Below are 20906 nucleotides of genomic sequence, written 5' to 3'. Positions count from 1 at the left end.
ATTCCATGCCAGCTCTCCATGGAACTATCCAGTAGCTAGAGAGTAGCTAAAGTAAACGTTGGTCCCTTAGAGGATGAAACTGGGGAATTAATAATGGGAAACAAGGCAATGGAGGAACAAATATTTTGTATCTGTCTTTATGGTTGAAGACACTAACAGCATCCCAATAATAGTAGAAAATCGGGGGACAATATGGATGAAGGAACTTAAAACAATCATTATTACTAGAGAAAAAGTACTAGGCAAACTTATGGGACAAAAGGCTGACAGGTCCCCTGGTTCTGATGGCCTGCATCCTTAAGAAGTGTCTTAAGAAGTGGCTGCAGAGAAGGTGGATGCATTGGCTGTAATCTTCCAAAATTCTCTAGATTCTGGAGAGTTCCCAGCAGATTGGAAAATCACAATTGTGAACTCCCTATCCAAGAAAGAAGGGAGACGGAAAGCAAAAACCTTTCTGCCAGTTAGCCGAACATCTGTCATTGGGAAAATGCTAAAATCCATTTTTAAGGAAGTAGTAGCAGGACATTTAGAAAATTATAATACAATCAAGCTGAGTCCACATAGTTTAATGAAAGGGAAGTAGTGTTTGACAAATTAATTACAGTTCTTTGAGGATGTAATGAGTAGGGTGGATAAAGAGGAGTCCGTAGATGTATTGTATTTGGATTTCCAAAAGGCATTCAATAAGGTGCCACAAGATAAGAGCCCATATTGTTGGGGTTAATATATATTAGCATGGATAAAGGATTGGCTAACTAACAGCAAACAGACAGTCAGGATAAATGGATCATTTCAGGTTGGCAAACTGTAACTACTGGGGTACCACAGGAATCAGTGCTGCGGCCTCAATGAATTACAATCTATATTAATGATTCAGGTGAAAGGACTGAGCCAAATTTGTGGATGTTACAAAGATAGGTGAGAAAGCAGGTTGTGAGGAGAACTCAGAGTCTGCAAAGAGATATAGATAGGTTAAGTGAGTGGCTAAAAATTTGGTAGATGAAATATAATATGGGAAAATGTGAGGTTATCCATTTTAGTATGAAGAATAGAAAAGCAAAATATTATTTAAATGGATAAAGAGTACAGAATTGTTGCTGCACAGAGGGATCTGGGTATCCTTGAACATGAAAGAAGAAAAGTTAGCATGTGGATACAAGAAGTAATTAGGAAGGAAAAATGAAATGTTGGCCTTTATTTCAAGGGGGATGGAGTATAAAAGTAGGAAAGTCTTGCTACAACTGTACAGGATGGTTGGTGAGACCACACCTAGATAACTGCATACAGTTTTGATCTCTTTATTTGAGGAGGATATACATGAATTGGAGGCAGTTCAGAGAAGGTTCACTAGATTGATTCCTGGGATGATGGGGTTATCTTATGAGGAAAGGTTAATCATGTTGGGCCTATACTCATTAGAGTTTAGAAGAATAAGAGGTGATCTTATTGAAACATATGTAATTCTGAGAGGGCTTGACAGGATAGGTGCTGAGAGGATGTTTCCCCTCTTGGGAGAATCTAGAACTAGCCGGCATAATTTCAGAATAAAGGGTCTCCCATTTAAGATGGAGATGAGGAGGAATTTCTTATCTCAGAGGGTCGTGAATCTTTGGAATTCTCTACCCAGAGAGCTGTGGAGGCTGGATCATTGAATTTATTCAAGGCTGAGCGAGACAGATTTTTCAACAACAAGGGAGTCTAGGGTTATGGGGAACAGGCAGGAAAGTGGAGTCGAAGCCAAGATCAGATCAACCATGATCTTATTGAATGGCAGAGCAGACTCGAGGAGGTCATATGGCCTATTCAAGCTTCTATTTTTTTATGTTCTTATGTGATTTGGGACCTATGACCCAAAGCTTTCAATACTGGGGAATTTCTTGCCTTCTGTCTGGTTTTGTTGCAGACTAATTGATAGAGAGTGATTCCTATGTTTAGTCAGCAACTCCAAAATTGCTGTTTCATGTGACAACCAGAATAGTAGAAGGTGACCTGGATGAACCTTAGACCTTATTTGTCACACAGTTTCTATGTTAGGTATTGAAGGGCTGATTTCTTCCATAAAAGCACTTTAAGGAAAGGGAGAAATATTATTAAAATATGTGGAAGCTGATGCTTAGAAATCTGTTGATCTGGAACAGTTTTTACTCTATTTTCTGCAATACCAAGCTGAGGGTATATCACCAGAGTGGTTTACTCCCTTCAGCTGCCTTCATTGAGAAGTGCCTCTGGTTGTTGGATATGCATTTATGATAACATTTAATGAAGCCACAAGTAGCCTTAAATGTGTTGATGTCCACAGAAGAGTTATCCAACTATGCCCACCATCCGTGTCCACAGTCATAGAGACAGTTTGTTACTGCCCATGGAAATACATTCCTAAAATTAGGGAAAGAAAATAAGACATCTTATCACATGTGAGGTAAAGGAAAAATAAAGTTTCCATTTATATAGAACCACACTTAAAAATAATAATTCTCAGACTGTGGGGTTTGCTGGCATTTATTGCCCATCCCTAGTTGCCTATGATATAAATGAATGGCATGCTAGCCCACATCAGAGGACAGATAAAAGTCAACCAAGTTTGTGGGGGACTGGACTTACATAGGCCAAACCAGGTAAGGATGGAAAGTTTGCTTCCCTACACAGAATTAGTGAACCAGTTGGATTTTTAGAAAATCCATTAGCTTCATTGTCACTTTTATAGATAGCAGCTCTTTACTTCCAGATATTTGTTAATATGAATTCAAATTCTCAAACAGCCACAGTGGCATTTCAACCCACGTTCTCTGGACTATTAGTCCAAACATCTGGATTATTCGTCCAGCACATGAGCTCATGATCTAAGCTGATTCTTCAGTGCATTACTGAGGGAGTGCTGCATTGGCAGAGATGAATAGGATTATTAAGCTGACACACTTCCTGTTCAGTCAAAGATCAATGCTGTTAGTTCTCCCAGTATCCTGGCAGAAACCTCTCTGTTCAACCAACAGTGTCAAGAAAACAGACCAAGTGATCATTCATCTAGTGTTGTCCTGTTGTACTTCACAGCCAATAAATTACTTTTGAAGTGTCCAGTTACCTGCACAAACATAGCAATCAAATTCAACTAATGAGGAGCCTGCAACCACAAATGAGATGATCAATCACTGAGTCTATTTTTTGATGCTGTTGGTTGAGAGAGAAATTTTGTCCAGGATACTGGAAGAACTCTGGGTTTTGATCTTTGACTTTCAACTGAACAGGCGGAATGTCGGTTTAATATCCTATTCACCTCTGATAATGCAGCACTCCTTGAGTACTGCACTGAAGTATCAGCCAACATTATGTGCTCAGGTCCTGGAGTGGGACTTGAAACAAGTCAAGCATCTGGTATCTGCAGAGATATCATTATGTCTTGTCACAATGTCTGTCATATCTGTGCTAATGGTCTATTTAAAAACTGAGTTTGCTTATTAGAATGTGTAAAAATTTTGAAGGCAAGATGAATGCATTTTAATCTTTGTATGAACAGATTTGGGAAATCAAAAAGAGAAATCTCTGCAGCAAGGGGAAAATATAGAAGATGCATCTCGTCTTTACTCAAATATTAATGAAATACAGAAAATACAAGGTAACATTTAAACACTAATATTGGAAAATTTACAAGTGCTGTTCTCCATTTGTTTATGACAATTATATATTCCCTTTTTAATTTTCAATTACACTTAAAAAGACACTCAAGTACAAAAATGTTATGCCTTTATTCTGTCACGTCCAAATATCCTGTAGAATGCAAATGCATTTTCTTATCTTTCATAATCACGTCCCATTTTTACTATGAGGTCTCCACTGCAGAGTCTTTTTTTTATTCAGATGCTTTCTAAAGCTTAGTTCCCAGGATGCTGTAGGGCACAGACTACTCAAAGATCACGATTAACAACACTCAGGAGTAAGACGACTGCTGGTGAGACTAGACACAGTTACCCAACCATAAACCTATTGGAGTTTGTTCCTTGAGAGCAACTGGAACTCAAGACTTGGAATTGATCTGGAACCTTCTACAATGTAGTCCAAACCATAAACATTAAGAAACCACATCACACAACGATAGCCTATGTTAGTTTAAATCTCATTTATAGTTTGCCGTGTGTCTCAGTTAACAGTCAGATTAATAGCTGCATTTTGAATCCTTAACACTTCCCCTCTCAAAGAGCAGTCATGCATTCTTTGAAATACCACCTGACATTATTCAATGCCTCCAGCATATGTCACATACTTTAGTGTTTCTAAAAAAAACTCGTAACAGCTAGTTTAAAGATGCTGTAGGGCATGAAGATTTTTTTTAGGCAATTTGTTTTCTCTGGGGGACTGATCCCATATTTCTAATCATTCAAATATATCTCATCAGCAATGGAGCAGTTTTGTAGAAATACCTGACACAGCTTTTCGAAAATCAGACCATGCTAATAATTTAATGAGAATTTTTTTTTTCAGGAGATAACAAGGCTCCAGTGCCTGAGACAAGTAGTTTTGCTGAATATGAAATGGTCAATAGAAAGGCAAACGAAGACAGTAAGTAGATGAACCAAATTATGTGGCTTTAGGTATTGTTGATATAGAAACACTGATTGCATTGGGTTAAATATTTGTTTCTAGTTTAATACTTTAGCTAGGAAACTTTTCAGATATGCAATGAAACGTTCTGAGATATTTAAACAATTCAGCTGAGAAAATGTAATTGACATTTAATTGTTGTGTCTAAAATTATGACAGGCCTAGATAGAATGGATAGGAAGGGCCTATTTCTCTTATCAGAGAGGTCAATAACCAGGGAGATAGGTTTAAAACAATTGGTCGAGGGATTAATGGGGAGTTGAGCAGAAACTGTTTCACCCAGAGATTGGTGGCGGTCTGGAACTCACTGCCTGGAAGTGTACTAGAGGCAGAAATCCTCACAGCATTTTATGAAAAATACTTTGACACTCACTGAATTCCTGTAACCTACAGGGCTACAGATCAAGAGCTGGAAAGTGAGATTAGGCTGGATAGCTCTTTCTGACATGATGGGCCAAATGGCCTCCTTGTATGCCATCAATTTTCTATACTTTCTATGTGTTCTATATTTCTTCTATCAATCTTTAGCAATCGGGTCCATTATAAAAGGGTTCAAGGACAATACTGTCTATTTATTCAGTCATTGTTTATATCACAATTACAATAGGAATGGCTGTTTAGATTTACATAGATGACAAAGTGCAGAAGCAGGCCATTTGATCCAACCAGTCCAGGCCAGTGTTTATGCTCCATTCGAACATCCTCCCATTCTTCCTCATCTAACTCTATCAGCGTAACCCTCAATTCCTTTCTCCCTCATGCGCTTATCTAGTTTCCTTTTCAATGCATTTACACTCTTCACCTCATCCACTCCCGGTGGTACTGAGTTCCACATTCTCACCACTCTCTGGGTAAAGAAGTTTCTTCTGAATTCCTTGTTTGATTTCTGGGTGATTAGCTTGTATCGATGGCCTGTAGTTTTGCTCTTCCTGACATGTGAAACCAGAGTCTCTGGGCTAGATTTTACCAGCCCATTGGAGACAGGCTGGGAAGCAGGAAGAGTCATAAAATTGAAGCGAATGCGTCAGGAAGGAAGCACAACATCTTCACGCCAATGGCGGCCGGGCTGGTGGGAGGAGGTCGTGCGGCAGCGAGGCAGGAATATAAATTAAGCCTGTTAAACAAGCAATAAACAGCAATTTTACCAAATTTTATTAATTTTTCCATGGGTGCATGGGAACACCGGCGCTTCAGCACCTCACCAGCTATAACCAGGCCGAGGTTTAGCGGGATGTCAGTGTTAGCTGCAGTCGGCAGCCATTGCGAGTGATAGTGTGGCTTGGCAGGGAGGGTGGAGCTGGTTGGCCAGCGGAAGTAGCAATCGAGAACAGGGGCTAACTTGTCTACAGATTGGGGGCATTCCGCTTGAGTACCCTCTCAGACGTGACACATGTATCTACAGAACAAAGAGAGTGGGTGGCCCAGAGAACTGAGTGCAGCTATTTTCCATGTGCCTCATTCACTTAAACCTCCAGTGAGGAGGAACATCAGAGAGGGAGAGAGCTGCAGCCACAGGCAGCAGGAACCAGAAGGGCAGCAGGATCTGGAGCCTGGAAGGGGGAAAGGAGGAGGGCACAGAGGGCACGCAACCAGCCACTTGTGTGCAGATGACAAGAAGGTCTACCCTCAGAGGGGCAACTTCCTACAAATGTTGGAGTAGCAGTGTCACCGAAGACTGCGCCTCTCCAGGGAGGACGTCACCAAGCTGTGTGCCATGATGGCAGATGTGTGGAGCCTGACAGAAAGGGGCAGGCACCCAATGCCTGTCGTGCTGCAGGTCACCATGGGGCTGAATTTCACAATTCATTTAAGACAAGTGCACAGCTAGGTGACATCTAACATCAGGATCTAGGGTGGACTTTTTCATAAGCTCCCCCTACACTGTCAGCTGAAGTGCAGGCAGGCTGCTGACACTTCTGCTGCATGACTTTCGATGACTGTGACAGTCGTTCTCCAGTTGTCTGAGGCCTTGAGAGCCATGGCATATTGAGGGCTACCCACACAAGTGTAGGCCTACCTCTGTCTCTGCAGCTTCATGAAGCGATGCCATCACCATCAGAGGGGCTGAGGAGCCACTGTCCACACCAAGATGGACATGTTGCATCTTAGCAGGACTGGGATGAATATCCTCGCAGGCGATTTGCTGGTGCTGTTGGGGAGGGTTTAAACTAAATTGTCAGGGGGATGGGAACCTGAGAGGGAGCTCAGATTGGAGAGAAGCAAAGCTGGTAACTTGTCTGGGGGTGGGAACCAGGAGCAAGTATTAGAGAGGAATACCAAGGTGCACAGAATACTGGGAGAGTAGGGAATAGTACATTATTAGGTGGGGTGAGAGGAAGGGAGGAAGTAATAAAGTCTGAATCAGGGTTAATGTGCGTGTATGTGAATGCATGGAGTGTGGATAATAAGACTGGTGAGTTATTGGCGCAGATTGCCATGTGGAAATATGATGAGGCTATAACAGAGATCTGGCTCAAAGAAGGACAGGACTGGGTGTTAAATATTCCTGGATACAAGATGTTCAGGAAAGATGGGAAAGGGAAAAAAGTGGGAGGGGTGGTGGTATTGATTTAAGGAGAGCATTGCAGTGATGGAGAGAAAGGATGTCCCAGAGGGGTCGAGGACAGAACTAATTTGGCTAGAACTAAGGAACAAAAAAGTTGCAGTTACATTGCTTGGTGTTGTCTATAGGCCACCAGCTAGTGGGATGAACGTGGAGGAACAAATTTGCAAGGAAATTACAGAGAGGTGCAAAATTATAGGGTAGTTATAATGGGGGACTTTAATTATCCAAACATAGACTCAGATAATAGTAGTGTAAAGGGCAGTGAGGGACAAGAGTTCCTTGAGTGTTCAGGAAAATTTTCTGTGACAGTATGTTGCTAGTCCAAAAACAAAGGAGGCACTGCTAGATCTGGTTCTTGGGAATGAGGTGGGCCAAGTGAATCAAGTATCAGTAGGAGAGTATTTAGGGAATAGTGATCATTGTATCATAAGGTTTAGGATGACTATTGAAAAAGGCCAAAGAGCAATCCAGGGTAAGAATAATTAACTGGAGGAAGGACAACTTCAATGGGGTAAGAATGGAAATTTTCTGTGACAGTATGTTGCTAGTCCAACAACAAAGGAGGCACTGCTAGATCTGGTTCTTGGGAATGAGGTGGGCCAAGTGAATCAAGTATCAGTAGGAGAGTATTTAGGGAATAGTGATCATTGTATCATAAGGTTTAGGATGACTATTGAAAAAGGCCAAAGAGCAATCCAGGGTAAGAATAATTAACTGGAGGAAGGACAACTTCAATGGGGTAAGAATGGAGCTGGGTGAATAAATTGGAGTCAAAAGCTGGCAGAAAAATCAGTAGATGAACAATGGGCTACCTTCAAAGAAGGGATAGTTTGGGCACAATCAAGGTATGTTCCCTTGAAGGGAAAGGTAGAGCAAACAAATCTAGAGCTCCCTGGATGGCAAAAGAGGCAGAAATTAAGATAAAGAAGAAAAAGTGTGCTTATGATTGATGCAGGTAGAAAATACTATTGAGAATCAGGCTGAATATAGAAGGTCCAGAGGGGATGCGATAAAGCAAATATGAGAAGCAAAGAGAGAGCATGAAAAGAGATTGGCAGCTAGCATTAAAGGAAATCCCAAAATTTTCTATTGACATATAAATAGTAAAAGAGTGGTAAAAAGAGGAGTGGGGCCAATTAGGGACCAGAAGGGGATTTACAAATGGAGGCAAAGGGTATGGCTGAGGTATTAAATGAATACTTTGCATTTGTCTTTACCAATGAAGAAGATGCAACCCAGGCAATGTTGAAAGAGGAGGTATGTCAGACACTACAGGGGTTTAAAATTGATAAAGAGGATGTATTAGATAGGCTGTCTGTACTTAAGTGGATAAAGCATCTGGGCCAGATAAGATGCATCCAAGGATACTGAGGGAAGTGAGGGTGGAAATCGCGGAGGCACTGGCAATAATTTTTCAGTCTTCCTTAGACTCAGGGGTAGTGCCAGAGGATTGGAGAATTGCAAACGTTACACTCTTGTTCAAAAAAGGGTATAAAGATAAGCCCAGCAACTACAGGCCAGTCAGTTTAACTTCGGTGGTGGGAAAACTTCCAGAAAAAATAATTTGGGACAAAATCAATAGTCACATGAACAAATACGAGTTAATTAAGGAAAGCCAGCATGGATTTCTTAAGGGAAAATCATGTTTAACTAATGTGCTGGACATTTTTGAGGAGGTAATGATGAGGCTTGATGAGGGCAATGTTATTGATGTGGTGAACATGGACTTTCAAAAGGCATTTGATACAGTGCCACACAACAGACTTGTGAGCAAACTTGTAGCTCATGGAATAAAAGGGACGGTAGCAACATGGATACAAAATTGGCTGAGTACAGGAAACAAACAGTAGTGGTTAATGGATGTTTTTCGGGCTGGAGGAAGGTTTGTAGTTGAGTTCCCCACGGATCAGTGTTGGGACCCTTGCTGTTCCTGATATATATTGACTTAGATCTTAGTGTACAGGGCACAATTTCAAAGTCTGCAGATGATACAAAACTTGGAAGTATTGTGAACTGTGAGGAGGATAGTGTGGAACTTCAAAAGGACATAGACAAGTTGGTGGAATGGGCAGACAGGTGGCAGATGAAGTTCAATGCAGAGAAATGTGAAGTGATTCATTTTGGTAGGAAGAACTTGGAGAGACAATATAGAATAAAGGGCACAATTCTAAAGGGGTGCAGGAGCAGAGGGACCTGGGTGTATATGTGCATAAGTTTTTGAAGATGGCAGAACAGGTTGAGAGAGCGGTTAATACAGCATACAGTACCTGCGCTTTATTAATAGGGGCATAGAGTACAAGAGTGAGGAAGTTATGTTGAACTTGTATAAGACACTAGTTCAGCCTCAGCTGGAGTATTGCGTCCAATTCTGGGCGCCGCACTTGAGGAAAGACGTGAGGGCATTGGAGAGAGTACAGAAAAGATTCATGAGAATGGTTCCAGGGATGAGGAATTTCAGTTATGAAGATAGATTGGAGAAGTTAAGACTTTTCCTTGGAGAAGAGAAGTTTGAGAGGAGAATTGATGGAGGCATTCAAAATCATGAGGGGTCTGGACAGAGTAGATAGAGAGAAACTGTTCCCACTCATGAAAGGATCGAGAATGAGAGGGCACAGATTTAAAGTAATTGGTAAGAGAAGCAAAAGTGGCATGAGGAAAAACTTTTTCATGCAGCGAGTGCTTAAGGTCTGGAATGCACTGCCTGAGAACATGGTGGAGGCAGGTTCAATTGAAGCATTCAAAAGGGAATTAAACAGTTATATGAAAAGGAAGAATGTGCAGGATTAAGGGAAGAAGGCTGGAGAATGTAACTGAGAGATTTGCTCTTTCAGAGATCCATTGTGGACATGATGGGCCGAATGGCCTCCTTCTGCACTGTAACAATTCTGTGATTCTGTGAAGAGCACCCTGAGAAAAGACCTCAGTGGCTGTAGGAAGCTGCTTCTGCACCTTTTCAGGGTACACTTGGCTCCACAGAGTTCGTGGACTTGGCGATATCATGCAAGTCTGTGAGCAGCTCTAGCATCCACTGGATGGTCTGCTGGATGTGGCTCTTCATGAGTGTCGCCAATCTCTCAATGGAGGAAGCCAGAGTCATGGCTACACTCATGGCCTGGATGGACTCCCCCGTTGTCTGTGCATGGGTGCACAAAGCCTCTGGAAACTCCACCAGATGTTCCTGCACCTCACATTGCAGCTCCTTGTTGATGACTCCAGCAGCATGTCATCAGCTGGAAACTGAGCATCACCGGGTCCTCCCACAGTCCACCAAGCATGAGTGACCTCAGTTGGCACTGCCTCCGTTAGCTGCTCAGGCACGTCTGTGCTGTGCACATCAGAATATGACCCCGTTACTCACCGCACACGACTACCCACCGAGAAGAGAGTGTCTGTGCTGGTGGACGGTGTGGGAGAATGATGTGACAGTGCATCCATTGAGATCTCCTACTCCACCCTCAAAATTGGGGGGGTGTCTCAGGCTGGGTGACTGGCCACTCTTGTCTATGACCTGCAAGACAGAGAAGAGTGATGAGAGGGCAATGAGTTTTCCAACATGTCCTTCTAACTATTCATCTGGAGCCCCATGAGAGCAGTGGTGCACACATGGGCACAATTCTTTGTGCTCGCCAGAGGGTCTCGTGCCCATCCATTTGGCAGTCACTCTGTCAGGGCTCCACAACCATCTTACCATCCATAATAGCCTGGCCAGCCTCCATTCCAACCAGCTCCAGTGCCTCCCCCTTCCGTGGGAGTGAGGATGGCCATGTAAGGCACGACACCACCAGTTCTGGATATTTTCCAAACATTGAGAGCTTTGTTCTCCTGCAAGCACATACATTCCCATTGTTAGTCACTCAAAGAGAGGCACGATTCCTATGTTGATGTCCAATGTGGTGCTGCAGCCAATCAGCATTGGCTCTGCTGGAGTCACATCTGTCTGACCAGTGTCCTGCACAGGGAGACTGACATGCATCTGACAGCCAATGCTGATACCTAGGCATCTCCACTGACAGGGTGGGCATCCCCTTCTCCTATCTGTTATTTTAAGGCTGCAAGCTGAATGTTATGAACTGCACTCACCTATCCAGACTACACCAGGTCAATGACACTTTTTCGGCACTGCAGCCAGGTACGAGGGACAACATTATAGCTGCTAACCTTCAGAGCATGCACCAGTAGCCAAGCTGTTCCAGTACAGCTACAACACTGGCATCTACCCTGCAATGTGGAAAATTGCCCAAAAAGCAGGACAAATCCAACCCAGCCAATTACCGCCCCATCAGCCTACTCTCTATCACCAGTAAAGTGATGGAAGGTGTCATCAACAGTGCCAACAAGCAGCACTTGCTTAGCAATAACCTGCTCAGTGACGCTCAGTTTAGGTTCTGCCAGGGCCACTCAGCTCCTGACCTCATTACAGCCTTGGTTCAAACATGGACAAAAGGGCTGAACTCAAGAGGTGAGGTGAGAGTGACTGCCCTTGACATCAAGGCAGGATTTGACCGAGTATGGCATCAAGGAGCCCTAGCAAAACTGGAGTCAATGGGAATCAGGGGGAAAACCCTCTGCTGGCTGGAGTCATACCTAATGCAAAGGAAGATGGTTGTGGTTGTTGAAGGTCAATCATCTGAGCTCCAGGACATCACTGCAAGAGTTCCTCAGGGTAGTGTCCTGGGCCCAACCATCTTCAGCTGCTTCATCAATGACCTTCCTTCAATCATAAGGTCAGAAGTGGGGATGTTCGCGGATGATTGCACAATGTTCAGCACCATTCGTGACTCCTCAGATACTGAAGCAGTCCGTGTAGAAATGCAGCAAGAACTGGACAATATCCAGGCTTGGGCTGATAAATGGCAAGTAACATTCGTGCAACACAAGTGCCAGGCAATGACCATCTCCAACAAGAGAGAATCTAACCATCTCCCCTTGATATTCAATGGCATGACCATCGCTGAATCCCCCACTATCAACATCCTAGGGGTTACCATTGACCAGAAACTGAACTGGAGTAGACATTTAAATTCCGTGGCTACAAGAGCAGGTCAGAGGCTAGGAATCCTGAGGCGAGTAACTCACCACCTGACTCCCCAAAGCCTGTCCACCATCAGCAAGGCACAAGTCAGGAGTGTGATGGAATACTCTCCACTTGCCTGGATGGGTGCAGCTCCAACAACACTCAAGAAGCTAGACACCATCCAGGACAAAGCAGCCCACTTGATTGGCACCCCATCTACAAACATTCACTCCCTCCACCACCGATGCACAATGGCAGCAGTGTGTACCATCTACAAGATGCACTGCAGCAACGCACCAAGGCTCCTTAGACAGCGCCTTCCAAACCTGCAACTTCTACCAACAAGAAGGACAAGGGCGGTAAATACATGGGAACACCACCACCTGTAAGTTCCCCTCCAAGTCACACACCATCCTGACTTGGAACTATATCGCCGTTCCTTCACTGTCGCTGGGTCAAAATCCTGGAACTCCCTTCCTAACAGCACTGTGGGTCTATGTACCCCAAATGGACTGCAGCAGTTCAAGAAGGCAGCTCACCAGCACCTTCTCAAGGGTAATTAGGGATGGGCAATAATTGCTGGCCTGGCCAGCGTCGCCCACATCCCATGAATGAATAAAAAATAGTACAGCCTGGAGGAGTATATCCAGGGAGGCTTCGCTGAATCTTGGGGATACCCTTGATTGAACTTCGTCCATTTCTTCAACTTGCAGTGCTGCCAGGACACGCTCACCACTCCCTCCGGGGCTGCTGCATTATCCTGTGCTACTGCCTGGCTTTTAAAGATGATGCCAGTGATTGACGCTCTGGAACTCCCCACCCCTATCACCCCCCGCAACCTGTCCCATCTCATGGGCCTCCTCATCCTCTTGCCAGCCCTTAATTGGCCAGCCCTGCATGAAATTGTAGTCCCCCTCCGCCACCCATGTGGCCAATCCACCCATTTTCAGCCCCAGCGGTGGGAGTTGCTGCCTTCATGTAAAATCCGACCCTCTGTGTTTGCTCTTTTAAAATCTTCCATAATTTTGAAGACTTGTATTCGGTCAGACCTCAGCCTTCACTTTTCAAGAGAAAAGAGATCCAGCCTGTTCATCTTTTCCTGATCTGTCGAACCGTGTATTTCTGATAGCATCCTTGCAAATCTTTTTTACACCCTCTCCTGCGCCTCTATGTCCTTTTATAATATGGTCACAACTGTAAACAGTGCTCAGAGTATGATCTAACCAAGTTTCAATACAAGTTTAACATAACTTGTTTACTTTTCAATATCCTTCCAGAAATATATCCTAGTTCTTGCTTTGCTTTTTTTTAATGGCCTTATTAACCTGTGTCATTACTTCTAGTGATCTGTGAATTTGTACTCCCTTTTGCTCTTCTACCCCATTTACATTCATATTTTCCAAGTAATCTGTGACCACCTTATCTTTCTTACCAAAATGTAATACCTCACGGTTATCGATGTTAAAATTTATTTGCCAATTATATTTCCATTCTTAAATGTTTATTAATGTTATCTTGTGATTTGCTGCCATCCTCCTCAGTATTGTCAGTCCCTGCAATTTGGTGTCATTAGAGATTTAGAAATTATGTTTTTATTCCAAAGTCTAAATCATTAATATAAATTGCAAACAACAGTGTTCCCAAACCTGATGCTTGTGGGACCCATTTTCCATCTTCTGCTGCTCTGAACAGTTTTTCTCTGCTTTCTCTCTTGCAGCCAGCTGGCTAACCACTCATGCCACTTGCCCCTCTACCTGCATGCTTTGACCTTATCATTCATGGCTTCAAAATACATCATCTATCCATCTAATTAAAGAATCCCCTATCAATACCACATTTCTATTCTACTCTTTCTCCCCACTGAGCCACAGTGTCCTGGTCTGCAATGTGGTTTTCCTCACTCTATCTCCTTGTCCTCTCAGGTAGTGAACATATTTCACCTATTGCACAGGGACAGTGTGGCAGGACCTCCTTTCCAACCTTCCTGAAGTTCCCATTACCCAGCCCCCTTACAGTCACCCCTTCCACTTCCTGAACCTATGCTTTCCTCTGAGGTGTGACTGTGTTCTGGATAAGACTTGCCAGAAATTCTTCCCCTCCCTTATGTTTCTGAGAGTCTCTCACTCGCATTCCAGCTCAGTGATTCTGAGCTGGGGTGACTGAGGCAGAAACATTTCCTGCAGATGTGGGAATCTGGAACAATCTAGCTGTCCACAAACTCCCATATAATATAGGCCAGACACTTACCCTGCCCTGCCACCTCTAGTCTTATTTATTATTTCGTAGCCTGAAATAAATTAGATAGACTCCCATTGTTAAAAAAAAAATTCACTCGATTTACTCACATTCAGAGCTTTTCCTCTATGCTCGACCTGATGACACTCTGTTTTCACAGGCTCCTCCATTCCTTCGGCCATGGCAACACTTTTGCAAATTTACTCCGTTTTGAATTTCCTGCTCTGCTTTGCCATGCTGCCTTTTAAACTCTTGTGGCCACTCCTGTGGTGCTCCGCACTCTCCCAAAGCTCTTAGAAATAACATGAATCACTAAAACAAAGTAAACAAGTGCGGGTGTCAGGATCACTCTCGGCTTTGAGACTCCACATGATCTTACATCTTCCCAACATTTAATATCCAGGCTCTCACATGGAGAATGAATGTTTGAGTTATATACTGGAGAACTGTCAATACTTGTGGAACCATCACCTAGTGCGAGTCAGGAGAGGTGGGAGAGAATAAAATTGGAAAAGATAATGTGATTAGTGAGCTATTTTGTTAAATTTGCATTGTTTATTAAATCTGCAACAACAGATCTATGTAGTTGATACTCCAATTTTTGAGTCAACTTCGCAGCACTGTCACTTTAGAGACAGGAGGTTCTGGGTTCAAGCCTCAGACCTTGAGTGTGTACTCTAGACTGACACTTCAGGGGGATACTGCATTTTCCATATCACTGTCTTATCAGTTGAGTCAAGTTTTGGTGCCTGTTAAAGTTATCAGTGTAGTATTAGAAGTAAAGGAGTTGTACTGATGAAAATTCTCCACTCAATCAAAGTCACCACAAGAGATTAATTGTTTGTTTTCTCATTTATTGCTTTTGGTACCTTGTATGTTGTGTTTGTTTATTTGACAACAATACTTACACTTTAAAAGTAATTCATTATTTATTTTGGGATATGTTCTGGCACTATATATCTAGATGTAAATTCTTTACTTCCATCTTATTCTCTGTAGACACAGAAAGAGAAGATATTCATTATGGATCTGTCTCTTTTCAGAAAAAAGCACCAGGTAGTGTTTTTTTTTCATTTTTGTTTTCTTTAATGTTAGGAAGGTTAATGCTGGGTAATAAAGCTAATTATCTTTAGGCACCTCATATCAGCATCAAGCATGAAGGGAGAAGCTCTGCTCTGCCCTATAAAAGTGTTAAGTGGCTGTCAGCTGTGCCTCAGTGTGTGGCACTCTTGCCTCTGAATGTGAATGTTGTGTTCAAGTCTTACTCCAAAGTACAAAAATCGAGGCTAACACTCCAAGGCAGTACTGATAGAGTGCTGCAATGTTGGATGTGCCATATTTTGGGTGAGATGTTAAACCAAGACCCTGCCTGCTCTCTCGGGTGGGCACAAAAAAATCCCATGGCACTATTCCAAAGAAGTGCAGGAGTGTTCTCTCTGGTATCCTGGCCAATGATCGGGTTGTTAGCACATTGCTGTTTGTGGTTGCTTATGTCCAAATTGGTTGCTGTGTGATTACATTACAAAAGTGACTACACTTCAAAAGTACTTAATTATCTGGAAAGTGCTTTGGGGTGTGCTGAGGTTGTTAAATGTGATATATAAATGCAAGTCTTTCTTTTCCTTTTTCTCACGAATCACAGAAAAGCACCTGTGCTGATGCACCAGTGTGCCATTTTTCCATTTACCACACAGTTATATATTGTGTCCTCTCAGAGAAATTGCAGATCATGTTGAATTCCACTAAGTATTTTTCTGTAGGTAAATTCTCAGTAGGAGCTGTATTGAGGCTGCAGAACCAGAAACAACAATTATTAAAGTACCTCAACAGCCAGGTACAGTACAGTGGTGACTATGGTACTGGACTATCAACCTGAAAGACATGAATTCCAATCCTACCATGGTGGGCTGTGAAATTGAATCTAATAAATCTCACAATTTGTAGGCTAGCACCAGGAAACTCGAGGTATTTGGGTTGACTAATGTCCTTCAAAAAAAAGTCACCTACTTTGTGGCTTCAATCGACTCTAATTCACACTATGGCCGGAATTTTATTGGTGCAGCAGGGGCCTAGACAATGGGCCCAAAAGCCAGCGGCGACCCCATCTCGGCCGTTTGTGGGACCCACATCCTTTAAAGGATGGGCGCCCACCCCCAGGAGCTACCAGTCAATCGGAGGGTCAGCAGCTCAGCTCTCAGCAGTACCACTGGGAGCAGACTGCACCTGGATGAGAGGACACCATGAAACCAGGCCACTATCCCAATCAGGTAAGGAGGGTCTGGAAGCGCTGGAGCCAGTCGGGCATGCTCAGTGAGGTTTGGGGGTTGGGGGGGGGAGTGGTGTGTGTTGGTGGTGGTGGTGATGGCAGGGCAGGGCATGCAGTGGTTGACACAGGATCGGCCATTGCCGCCAGGGAGCCCCTCAGAGCTCAAACAGCTGGGCCCCCGAGCCTGCAGCAAGGCCGCCAGGATTTGCCAGTCCCTCTCCCTATGCGGCAGAGAACCTACCTGCTGTTGGTAAAACGTCAAGGTGGCAGGAAGGGACCCTTAATTAGCCAGTTAAGTGGCTCAATTGTCCTATGGGCAGGAGGGCTGTCCTCCACATTCCCCACTGCTGGTAAAATTGGAATGGCGACAGGAAGACAATGGGCACTCCACCCTGCCTTCACTCACCACTTTATGGGCCTCCCAGTCCATCCCCAGAGGGCTGGTAAAATCCAGCTCTATGTGGCTAACTCTTACTGCTCTCAGAAGTGTACAATTGCTTCAAAAGAATGTCTCCTGCTTTCTTAGGGCAAGTAGGGATAAGGGTCTTCCTGAGAACAAACACCAGAAATGTTATGATAGCCTAGGGCCATTATGGCTTCTTTCACTGACAATAAAGCATTGGCAGCATTGCATATTAATATAATCAGTTGTGTCTTTCCATTGTAACTTTTTGTAGAAAAAGTGTTGATGTGATTGAATTGTTTGTGACTATTTTTGAACTAAACTACTAGTAATATGGAACCATAGTAGGAAGAAAACATGTTACTTTCTTGAATTATATCACATCAACTTTGCACATGTAGCATGGAAAGAAACTTGTTTCAGCCTTCAGAGTGCCAGCTTGGCTCTCACTTCTCTCACTTCTGAGAAAGAAGATCATGAGTTCAAGATTTGCTTGCTGCATTATTGGAGGTGCATTCCTTAGAACAGTGACGAGACTGTAAAGGCATTTAATTTGCTCTTGCATGTCCTGAAGATGTGAAAGGCATTATGAAAGTTCTCAAATTGATCTAAGTAACATTGATCTTCCTAACAGTAGCTGGGAAACAATTATTCCCTGGGCCGTAATAAGAAAAGGGGTGGTGATCTGTGACATGCAACCTCCATTCCTTTCATGTTGTCCCCATACTTCAATGAAAATAAGACTGAAGGAGTAGTTCCTGCTTTCACCAGCCTCACTGGCCTTTGTTTTCATCTGAAGAGCCCCCACTTCCACCAGCACCTGAATGAGCTAGCAGTAGGTCATGCAAACTCCCAACAGCCATGGAAGCAGCTTGGTTCATTTATGATATTCCTTGTGGGTTACCGTGTAAATGCAGTGCTTAATGTGGATCTGAGTCATACAGAGGACAACTGGGTTCATGTCAATCAATGTCTCGCTGATTCATTGTCTGTATGTGAAATGCAATAAGTTGAGGATGTTTATATATCCTAATTGTAAGTTTTTCTGTCAGTCTGATCGGTCAATGTTATCCTTTAATATCAATGTTTGCAATTATCACAGGGGACAGACATGGTATGCAGCACAATAACCAGTCATCAGATACTGTAAGTACATTGATTGTTATTGATGAAATCACAGGCACTACAATATATTAATATCAGCAACAAATTTGTAACATTGTCAACTGATGTAAAGAGATGCAAAAACAATTCACATTATTATAAATGGTTAATTTCTCTCTTGCAGAACCTGGCTCCCTCAAATGAAGATGATTCATCTGTTATCTATGCACAAGTAGCACACAGAAAATAGAAATGAACTTCCTCCGAGAGCTAGGAAGAGTTTGGAGTTAGATATGTGGAATATAACATTTTTGGAACTGGTATTTTTACCTGACAACTGGAATTAGTTTTCTTCCTACATCTGCTCTGATTTAACGTAATCATTGCACCACACCTTTCAAAATAAATATAACTTATGAAAACTTGCAATAGAGATGGTTCTCAAAATATTTCAACAATCCTTTCACAGCTTCTGCAGACGTCATGTAAAATGAAAAGCTACATTATGAAAATAAATTGAATTTTACATGTAATTTTCCTGCCCTCTCAATTAATGGCAGGAATTTTACGCCTCCAGCGGGAGTGGACTGGAGGTGGGGGAGGTGGTGTATAATTGAGTGGGAGGCAGCCATTCCCATCGCCTTCCTGCCTCCGCTGAAGTTTTGCGAGCAGCGGGGGAGGTGGCAAATGGCCTATCCTCCCCAGGCCAATTAAGGCCCCTAAGTGGCCAATTAATTGAAATTTGAGGACCTTCTGCTGCTGCTGCTAGTATATTACCAGTAAAGCCTGATGACCTCCTTGCAGGCTGGTGGGCGGGGGGGGGGGGGAGGTGCCTCCTCATCGGGCACCCTGTGCCACATGGAGGGCCCACTCCACAGCATAAACCTCCGCTGCTGGAGCACCTCCCCGCTCCCCCACCCCACCACCTCAACCAATTCCCCCCATCATCCCCTCCCACCTTGCTGGGGCCGAGTCAATTATCCCCAACGAGGCCCTATACACTTAGCTCAATTCTGGGGCCTGCTCCTTCTTGCTGCTCCTCTCACTCAGTGCAGTCCCAGCAGTGGCCACCGCTCCTGGTTGCACTGCTGGGACTGAAGAGCTGATTGGCCTGCAGCTCTTGGAGCAGGACCTCCTGCTTCAGAGGGGCGGAAGTCCTGCCCCAGGCCAATTAAGGGCCTGGGCCACATAAAATCACAACATGGCTTCCAGGCCTGGCATTGGCGGGCTCACCCCCGACTTTTTGGCTGGTGGGCAGGGCCTCCACCCCGACATAAAATTCCAGCCAATATCTCAGAAATGTAATAGCCAACAATGATGTTTCAACTGTGCATTGCTTAAACTTGAGTTTTTTCCGTCTCCATTTGGGTCAAAATTTATCTCTTAATAGCCACCAACATTTAATGAATTTATTAAATGATGCACCTACTGTTCCTTTTATCATTGGTCATCTATGTGAGTTCCATCTTATGCTGCTGTTTTACAGCACCTCCCTATTAAATACTCCAAATTAAATTCCTGCATGCTCTGTATCTGCATCATGTGTATATATGTGTATACATCTGTATACAGAAGAAACAAATGGTGTAAACTGGTCAGCACAGATACTTAAATACTGGGAATATTGTCTATTGGAGTCAGGCTCATAGCTGTGGGTGGAAATGATTGATAACATTGCATATTATATGCTGTGCAGTGGGGACACTCTGCTATTTCCCCATGTTACACTGGAGTTGATATAATGTTACTCCATGATTAAACCATTCCCCAGCTGGAGTTGCATTGTGAAAAACTCCAGTCTAACGTGAGGAACTGGCACAGTGCCCCATGATTTATCCATCTGTCATCGTCCCGTTTCCCTCCAGACCTACCTTAGGTGAAAATGGGACAACAAGGGATGTATAAATTATAATTCCATGAATGTGGTGTGAAATTCCAGCTAATTAGGAGGCCGTAAAGATCTATCCAGGTGTTGCCTGGACTTTAAATTATGCAACACTTGAAATTCCTGGAGGCTCAAACCCTGGTCAAAGTGCAGGGGGCAGGATTTCCAAATTTCATGACCCAACAGCGTCCCTGTCTGAAAGGCTATTTATACCTCCTCATGGGCATCCACCCACAGGATTCTGGAAGAATTGTAAGGGCACATTACAGCTCTGTCAGTGTGCTGACCTCGTTAGTCAAAGATATCTTTTCAAGATGATCTTCAAATTTCTCCATTTTTAAATGCAAAAAACTCGATTGACGTTTCTGTTCTAGAATCTAAAATTCTAAAAGATGCACCAAATAAGTATAATGTGACATTGGTTGTTGCTGGGTAGATTATGTAAATAGACTGTAAGCATTTTTACAGAATGTGATGTCATGGATTGAACAGAAATGTGAGGAGTATTGTGTGGAAGCCATTGATGCCAGACGTTTGTAAATAAACTCCAGTTACCTTAACCCGCAGACTAATATCTTTGTTCGCTACAAAGAGTATAGTAACCTGGATATTACACCTTTGAAACTCTCCTAAAACTTTCATAGCCTTCTGCTTTTTCTCCTTCAAAATGAGTAATTTTGGGTCCACTTTCCAGCACCAATTACAATTTCACTGCAGACTTGCACTCAGGGTAATTTTAGAGATGTAGATCTTTCTGATGGTGTGCCAACTTTTTTTTAAAGCTGTTTGTCAACTTTTTGGCAGTTACAACGTATGTGCGTCCTAATTTCTTCACATTGA

The 20906-nt window shown here is 43.3% G+C and overlaps 1 protein-coding gene across 1 annotated transcript in view; it reads left to right on the top strand.

The window, feature by feature from the left end:
* The window catches only part of LOC137375719 (uncharacterized), a 66873-nt gene extending 46247 nt beyond the window's left edge, over nucleotides 1–20626 (top strand). Inside the window, exons 13-17 of the mRNA XM_068043103.1 lie at nucleotides 3512–3610; nucleotides 4474–4551; nucleotides 15408–15464; nucleotides 18180–18223; nucleotides 18366–20626. Of these exons, the coding sequence (XP_067899204.1) occupies nucleotides 3512–3610; nucleotides 4474–4551; nucleotides 15408–15464; nucleotides 18180–18223; nucleotides 18366–18431 (344 nt within the window). The 3' untranslated portion in view covers nucleotides 18432–20626. The remainder of the gene's footprint in view (nucleotides 1–3511; nucleotides 3611–4473; nucleotides 4552–15407; nucleotides 15465–18179; nucleotides 18224–18365) is intronic.
* Nucleotides 20627–20906: the final 280 nt, after the last annotated feature.

Source organism: Heterodontus francisci, chromosome 12 (genome assembly GCF_036365525.1).
Source record: "Heterodontus francisci isolate sHetFra1 chromosome 12, sHetFra1.hap1, whole genome shotgun sequence".
NCBI classification, from domain to species: domain Eukaryota; kingdom Metazoa; phylum Chordata; class Chondrichthyes; order Heterodontiformes; family Heterodontidae; genus Heterodontus; species Heterodontus francisci.
This window is presented reverse-complemented; position numbering and strand designations above follow the sequence as displayed.